This window comes from Oncorhynchus mykiss, chromosome 30, assembly GCF_013265735.2.
Source record: "Oncorhynchus mykiss isolate Arlee chromosome 30, USDA_OmykA_1.1, whole genome shotgun sequence".
In the NCBI taxonomy this organism is placed as follows: Eukaryota; Metazoa; Chordata; class Actinopteri; order Salmoniformes; family Salmonidae; genus Oncorhynchus; species Oncorhynchus mykiss.
Window position 1 is genome coordinate 13,426,610 of NC_050570.1, and position 8,563 is coordinate 13,435,172.

The window sequence follows — 8,563 nt, forward strand, 5'->3', positions numbered from 1 at the left end:
ACATTAGTGTAAATACCATAATAGTCCAATAATAACTAGTCTTTTCTGAGGCAAAAAAACACCTTTTTATTCTGCTGGTCCTGCGGATAAAAATAAAACATTTAAATCTACAAAATACCAGCTACAATTAAATAGCATGACTTCTATCAAACACCAAAGGGCAATAGCCCTTGATCTGCCCGTTATCTTCACTACAGAATTAATTATCTCTATTTAATTGTATAGCTCAAGATGAACTTTCTATGTCAAACATTAACCAACATAAAAAATGTTCTATTCAAACTTTTTTATTTTCTGTTTTATCAAAAATATATAGAAAATAACATTTACTGTAAACTTATGCAGCAAAATCTCAGATTCCAAAGCAGTTGAACATCACTCTGTCAATAACAGACAATGTTCTTAATCTTTTTAATATAGACATGCATGAAAGAAAAACGCAAAGCACCTACAACAAGCTGACGAACCTACAGAAACTCAAGGTCAAATGTCACTCTCAGTTCTTGACCCTTCCGGAGCCCTCGTTTGAAAGCTGTGTATTTGAAAACTGTGTGTGAAACATGATATTTCAGTCTATTTTACTTTCACGTTAATCCTGCATTGATGTCAATGGGAGATTCGTGGATCTCCAGTTAGGATTTGGCCTTAGGGACTTCCTGTATACATTTGTCTTAGCGTCTGTCGTCACTGCCTTCCATATCCCACAACCCCTTTCCCTGACCTCTTATCCACCCACACCAACAGTCAAACACATCCTTCATAGAGCTGACTTGTCCCCCACAGGAGTTAGCAACCCTATTTCTCAAATAACACTCTCACTGACCTGTAGTCCAAAAAAGGGAAGGATACCAAGCTGGTATAAGCATCTGCAGGCTACTCAAACATTCTAAAAAAAAAAGTATCACCTGAATATCTAGTCTATTTGAAAGCACCATTAAATAGCACCATTTTGGGAAATATACAGTCCTACTTCACTACTACTTTCATCCTCTCCTCTTTTTTTCATCCATCTTTGGAAACATTTCTCTAAATGCCCTGGAGTCAAGTTTCTTCAGATGCCCAAAACCTGCATCACTACAGTCTATAGGCTCTACACTCATCTGCGATTTCAAGACATGTACTATAACTGAGAGTTATCGTTTTTAGTAAATGGTGTACCTAAGTACATTACACTACAGTCTCAGGACCCCTTCTGAAAAAGAATCTCATTGTCCTATCAGGGTTCAACAGTGGACAAAAAAATTAACTCAGAGATTAACTTAATCTTTGTACATTTTAATCTCACGAGATGTCTAAATTATTTTAAAACAACAATACATTTTCCCTTATCCTCTGATTGTCAAGGTAATATTTTCATATTATCAGAGAAAGAGACATTCACACAAATGTGTAACATAGTCAGACGACAAAACAATCAGTGCTCAAAATGCAACATGGTGCATTTATCAAGTATAAAGTTAAGACCACATTCTCTATGAGACTGTCTTAAATATTGTATCCTGTGTCAAGCCGAGAGATGGGAACTGTACATTATGACTACCATTTCTACACCAGTGCACATAAAACATTTAACAATAGAATTTTTCTAAATGTTCTTCTCAGTTTAATCTTTACCAGTCCAAAAATACATGGTTTAAGGACAAGTGAACCCTCTAGCTGTTCTGTTAAAGTCTTTTGGTTCCTCATCTTTATTTTTACGCCCTATGAGACCCATCTCAAACACTGTCGAAATTTTAGTTAGTGGCCTTGACGCAGCCTCTCTTAGCCTTTTGGCATCAAACTTTGGGCTGAAAAGGAGAACAGGCAGACGATGGGCGAAGGATGGGATTTCTTTCCCTGCATCCTTTGGCTGCTCTTTCCTCTCCTCCTCACTTTTGCTGGCTTCAATCACCTGCATAATCTTCTCTTTAGTGGAGAACATATCGAAGAGAAGAGAATCCCACTTCTTCGCTGCCTTGGGAGGATCGTCAGCTGTTACGGCTGCCACCATGTCTTTAAATAACACCTTTTCATCCTTTTTCACTTCACCTCCTTCCTGCTCAGTCACCTTGGCGGTTTCTTTCTTAGGATCTGATTCTGTGAACATAGGTGGTTCTTCTTCCACTACCATGTGCTTCTTGAGCCGTGACCAACCACTGAGTTTAGACTTCATCATGCCCTTTGGCTTTTGGATCACTTTAAGAAGAGGTTCAGCTGCTGGGAAAGAGTCTTTCCTCTCTTCCTTCTTCTCTGTCAATGGTGTGGTTGGAGCTGATACCACTTTTTCAGGTTTGGCTTCCTGGTTATTCTTTGGTTTAGCCGGCAACAAAAGATTCTCAGGAGATGCAGTCTTTGCAAGTGGAGAAGAATTGGTTGGCTTTGTCCCTACTGGTTTAGCCTCAGAGGTTGCTTTGGTTGGCATTTTAGGCTCTGTTGATTCCTTCAACTCTTTCTGTTGCACCACACTGGCTTTAGCCACAGGAGATTCTGTTTTTGAGAAAGGAGGTATTGTCTTGCGTTGGGTTTCTGGGGTGGGTGTCTTGGGTTTTGGGTAAACTCCATAAGTTGGTGTCTTCACTGGGGTTTTAACCTCTGGTGTTGGAGATTTAGCCCATGGTCTTGTGTTTGCCACAGTTTTAACCTTTGGCATTTCACCAATGGGAGTTGATATTTTGCTGGTCACAGCTGTGGATACTCTTGTTTCTGAGACCTCTTCAGCTTGTGTAACAACAATGGTTGGAAGCGGAAGCTTAACTACTGTCATGGATACTATGGCCTCACTTGAAATAGTTTTTTCCAGTTCTTTGAAGGGTGCTTCCTGGTTTGACACCTCGGGCAAAGGATATGATTTTACAGGTAACTCTTGGGTAGGTGTTTTAGATGCTTCTAGCTCTTGGGTTTTAGATTCCTCTTGAGTCGGCGTCTTAGACCTGGATATTCCAAATAAAGGTGAAAAACTTTGGATTCCACCATGGGCAACATATGCAGCAGGAGTCAACCCATAATAGGTATGGCTTGGTTTAGGATCCACATATGTTGGTGTCTTGGGCCTTTGAAATCCTATAGATGATACCCCAGCTGTGGGAGTCTTTGGTCTTTGATACCCTGCTGGTGGTTGTGGTTTTTGATACTCAATTGTTGGAGTCATAGGTTTATGCCCTTCATTGGTGGGAGTCTTGGGCCTTGGATACCCATCTGAGGGTGCTGTAGGTTTTGATGTTTCTTTTGTTGGTGTCTTGGGTCTTTGGTACCCATCTGTGGGCGCTGTAGGCTTTAGTGTGACAATTGTTGGAGTCTTGGGTCTTTGGTACCCATAGGAGGGTGCAGCAGATTTCGGTGTGATATCTGTTGGAGTCTTGGGCCTTTGGTACCCAAATGTGGGTGCAACACCTGTTGGAGTCTTGGGTCTTTGATAGCCTAATAGACCTGTCGGGGTCTTTGGTCTGGCAGACTCAACTACAGGATTTTCGTGTCGAGGAGCCTCTGGTTTTGAAGTGTTCTGAGGAGGTGATTTAGCTGTGGGAGTCTCTTTTGACGTCTCTTCCCCATTCAGAGTTCTTGCACCTAGAATAGTTGAAGATGATTTTGAAGGGTCAGACAAAGACTGACAGGCAGCATTAGTACCAGGTGTTGGTGTGTTAGATATCTGTGCCTCTGTAGTAATGGGTGATACAGCGAATAAAAGTGGGTTGGTTCTTGATATTTCAAAAACAGGTGTTTTGGCACGGGACACATGAAATGAGGGTGTCTTAGGGCGACCTAAAGGAGTTCTTGGTGTTAAAAAATCATGAGTTGGTGTTTTAGCTCTTTTCACTTCAGATGTAGGCGTTGCACTCCTTTGGAGTCCAGGTGTCGGTGTTAAACCTCTTTTTACCCCGGATGTAGGTGTTGCACTCCTTTTGATTTCAGCAGTTGGTGTAAAAGCTCTTGTGATTTCTGATGTGGGTGTTATACTCAGAGATAATGCGTCTGCAGTAGATGTCTTTGATCCACTATAATCATGGAGGGGGGACATAGATGCTGTATAGACCCTAATTTGAGGGACATCAAACATCGATTTGGGTGCTTTTAGTGCAGCTTCGGTAGCTTTAAAACGTGGACTTGGACTTTTGCGGTGTATTACTACTGGGGCTATTCGCAGAGTAGGTTGTGTGGCAGCAGGAGTGACTGTGACGAGAGCAACTGGAGCACTGAGTGGATGAGGTACTGAAGCAGTGACTGGAGGAGCAATTTGAGCAGCAGCTGTCGTTGTCACGTCAAGCACAGAGGACGTTTGCTCAGGCATTTTGGGTGCCAATTCATGCAAGGCTGGCCCTGGAGCGGCTGACGGGGGTGTTGGAGTAAATGTGTAGAGTGGGGCCACATATTGGGGGAAGGTGGGGGCTGGAGCAGCATACAGCTGTGGGGCGAACCTTGCTGTTCCACCAAAAGTGGCTCCTCGTTGCTGCGGATAAGGGGATGCCACATGACGATAGACTGGCCTGACAGAAAATCTGGGGTGCTGTGTGTAGAAGGATGCCTCTGGAGTTTTGGGAGGGGTTGAGTGGTCACTGTGCTCCAAGTCAGGACTTGCTTCATTCACAGGAGAGAGGCTTGAGCGGAAAGGGACAGGTGTCTTTGCGATCTCAGGAGCGGCTTTTTTCTTGATTTTTTTCTCCGTTTTCTTGAGTAGTTTCTGGAGTCTAGCATTTTCCTTGCCAGGCTTGGGCAGTAGAGCTGGAGGGTACTGCTGGAAAAGCAGGCCTGGTTCATTGACATTGCTATAACTGGCAGCCATGAGCAGTTTAAACCCCTGAAAAAAATACAGGACAGTGTGAGGCATATTTATTTGGTTATCAATGATACAGTAGCCTATTGTTTTAAAGGAAGAGGGGCAGTGTTCAATCAATTCAACTTCTCCTTACAGCTGCTCTCCGCCACCACCTCGGCCCATGGTATAGATCAGTGGCTGAACTATACAATGACCATCAAGAAAATCATCAACACATAATTGGTAAACAAACACATCTGACTACTTTTTTTTTCTTTTTCAGACCTATACCATGGTGAATATTGAAATACAAATGTTGGTGGCAAAGACTTTCTACTCAAGATGGTATGGACTTCAACAACTTTGCCCACCTTGTCAGCAAACCCTGTGAGGATATCCTCCAGTAGCACTTGTTATGAAAACAATATAATTCACAGTTTATACCTTTCCTACCACATTCAGTAGGTAACTTTTGAGAACTTCTTAAATGGTTAGTTGTTGCTTTGTTTTGTTCTGTGTACTCACTTTGAACTCCCCAGTTCAATTTAATCTTCAGACTTGTATTGACTTACTTGTCAAAAGTATCTTTCACATATGTTTATGTATATATGAATGTTTTTTTTACTTACTTTTACTTGATCTTTTTTCTCTTCATTTTATGCCATTGACAAACATTAGGTGAATGCGTTTACATGTACCGCACATGTATGTTGGAAATTATGCAGAAAGTGACCTGAAACCAAAACCTAAGCTTTGAATTTGAAATGGTAACGCTTGTAAAATGTTCTGGTTTGGGAAGTTTGATCACTGAGCCCGTTAATTGTAATATCATGTTTATATTTTATTTTTCTTGTGGCTGTTGTCTGAGCCCTGAGATTATCCAAACATCTTCTGAATATAGTGTTAAAGGCACAATGCGGCTGTTTTTATATCAATATCAAATCATTTCTGGGTAACAATTAAGTACCTTACTGTGATTGTTGTCAATTAAAATGGTCAAAAATAAATACATAGCTTCTTAGCAAAGAGCAATATCTCAAGCAAGAATTTAGCTAGGATTGTCTGGGAGGGGTCCGAGTGGGAGGGGGAAACTGAAAAGGAGCTCTTAATGGCAGACAGGTTTGGAACTCTTTCTGATTGGTCTATTAACTAATGTACCACCTAGGCAGACCAAAACTCCATCCCACCACCAACAGGCTGAAATTTCAGACTGCCTTTTCAAACCGCTCTTACACTAAAAGGGCATTATCATAATTTTCACAGTATTACGCCAACCTCATAGTGTGGAAATATATACAGTATAAAACACAGGAAATTGTCAAATGTCTTTTAAACGCTAGGCTACACTGGGTGCTGCATATTCTCTAAGCTTTTAAGCGAGTGATATTTTTTTGTGCATTCATAAAATACTGCATTGAAATGCCAAATGATTTTGCAGTAACTGAATCACCTGGTTACAGAACATTGATTGTGTCTGTTGTATTAATAACCCTTTATCTCACACACAGTAACATTTTATCCTGCTATTTAACCATCATTCTGTTTTCAGTGCTGCACACTGGAGTTTTCCACCACCCTATTTATGTTACCAATGTAACATTTTAATCTTAAAAGACGAATCATTGCTTTTCTTGTTATTAAACCTTCATTTTTTTTTATCTTACATGAAATAAAGTATTGTATACAATGACGTTTGTTTTTTATTAGCGATTTTATCTGTCAATTTTAAACAGCCCGACAAACGCTATCTGCAGTGGACAAAGGGGAAAACTTGGAGACGAAGTGAAGTGGAAAGCGAAGGAGGGCAGTCAAATGTAACACTCCTTGCAATTAAGGCCTCACAGCTGATACTGGAAGGTTCCTTGGCCTAATTTTAGGTTGAGAGCAGAGAGGAGGGCAGCCAATCACCTGCTCCCTTCTATAAGGCTTGGTTCTGTCCTGTACAGGCAGGGTGCATCACGGTGACAGTAAATCACTGATGAGAAGGTACCTAAGGTGCAGCTTATGCATATCATCTAGAACCTGAGAGCATATATGGGTCCAATCACTGTACTGCACATAACAATCTGACACTTGTGCCTGTGGGTATACTGAACATGAGCAGTAATTAAGTGATCTATACAAATCCACCTTTTCAAACTTTTAAACTATAGTGCAGTTAGATACTTTTGCTTTGACACTGTGAGGTCTGACTGGCAGACACACTTGGCCTGTAACCTACAGGTTCAAGCATTAACTACGAGTGAAAGTGAACATTGAGCATTTGACCCCAGTGATGTCACTAGTGGTCATTGTGATGTGAGTTTTTTTTTTTTATGCACAGTAAACACATTCTATAATTGGAAGATTTCGACTCATATCTATTTAAACCTTGATGGCTGTAAACCTTTAAAAGTTTAAACCTTGATAGTTGTATTTAGATTTTAAAGGAATGTGATAGGCCTACAAATCAGAATATTATAGTTCTCTCACAGCATTCTGTATTTCACTTAAATGGTTTTTCCATGTAGGTTTGTATGTTTTTGGCCTCTACTAGTCAAACTCAAATGCAGTCCACCACTGATCATGTTTTAAAGGGCCCACTCTGCAACAGCAAGACAAACTGGACCTGCAACATGAGAGGAGGTCATCCTTTTAAGGCTCTTGTAGGTTAGGCATTTGGAGCACCTCCAAGATGCAAGTTCAAAAGAGGAAAGGGTAATAATAGCCTAGCAAGAAAACCATGCATCACAATGGCTTTTTGGTGCCCACCATCTCCCAACCCCTAAAAAACATGCACATGCAGTTAGTTTATGAGTTAATCATATAATCAGTAAAGATCTAAAAATATAACATAATTGAGCTTACCAGGTTATTCTTCTTACCGTTGACCAACACACTCCCGACAGGGGAGTCCCCTTACCATGAGAAAAACAAAAAAACATTCAACTTAAAACACTTTGTACAAGCTTGTATTTCAACAGTTAACATGCTAACACCCTGTGTTTTCATAAGTTCACAGGTTAACATATACTTGCAGGAGTATCAGAACTTAAACCATTATCGTTTTAAGCATTATGATATCTCGATCTTAAACCATTATCGTTTTAAGCATTATGATATCTCGATCCAGTTTTGATACCTGGAACGCAACACCCTAAATATATTAAAAACACATGCAACATTGTGCATGCCCGTCTCTAAGCCCCACTTCCCAATTTGATGACGCTTTGACATTACATTGAAAATCCCTTTGGTCAGATAGCTTTAGCCACAATGGCTACATTATAGAGTACAACCTTCTGGGGGCTGGCTGTAAAAGCTCTAACGTCCGTATCAAGAGAACCCCCCCCCCCCCCCCCCCCTCCCCCTCCCCCCTTGTCAATACGATAAACACGTTACTACGAGCTGTCTCGAAAAGTATAAAATCGTAATTGCAGTGTGTTTACCTGTGTGTCTGCTGCTTGGGATCGGCCGGCTGCTGCCTGCTTGTCCCGGCCCGGATTATCAGAGCGGGAGGCTCATGTTGAGCACAACTATACACCCTTCCTACATATGGAAGGGCCAGTCTCCATGGCAGTCCAAAAATATAACCTGAGCCTTTTGCTCAGAATGTGCTCCGTCGTGACAGTGCGCTAGCTGCGACCGTCAGCCAGGCAGGGGGTGGCCACAGCACTTTAGATATCACCACCCCTCACTACCGCGACCAGATGCTCCTCTGAAAAATACTATTTCAGAGTGGCGCCCCCTGCAGGAGAGTCCGAGCCATCTCAACAAGCACAGGACGTTTAGCTCTACCAATTCTGATCAAATTGTTTGCCAATTAAAGCTGCTGGGTAGAGTAGAAAAAGGTCC

The 8,563-nt window shown here is 41.4% G+C and overlaps 2 protein-coding genes across 2 annotated transcripts in view; one reads left to right on the plus strand and one right to left on the minus strand.

Moving 5' to 3' along the window:
- LOC110521363 (non-muscle caldesmon) overlaps positions 1–6,419 on the plus strand; it is a 41,722-nt gene extending 35,303 nt beyond the window's left edge. The window contains exon 13 of the mRNA XM_021598869.2: positions 5,013–6,419. Coding sequence (XP_021454544.1) covers positions 5,013–5,035 — 23 coding nt within the window. The 3' untranslated portion in view covers positions 5,036–6,419. The remainder of the gene's footprint in view (positions 1–5,012) is intronic.
- Positions 42–8,468, minus strand: prr33 (proline rich 33). Its single transcript, XM_021598868.2, has 3 exons — positions 8,158–8,468; positions 7,577–7,626; positions 42–4,771 (listed from the first exon to the last, which is right to left on the minus strand). The coding sequence occupies exon 3, from the start codon at positions 4,754–4,756 to the stop codon at positions 1,634–1,636; it is 3,123 nt and encodes a 1,040-aa protein (XP_021454543.2). The 5' UTR covers positions 4,757–4,771; positions 7,577–7,626; positions 8,158–8,468; the 3' UTR covers positions 42–1,633.
- Positions 8,469–8,563: the final 95 nt, after the last annotated feature.

Bases quoted from the DNA above. Each gene is read 5' to 3' on its own strand.
- prr33 (XM_021598868.2), bottom strand. From the start codon at position 4,756: ATGGCTGCCAGTTATAGCAATGTCAATGAACCAGGCCTGCTTTTCCAG.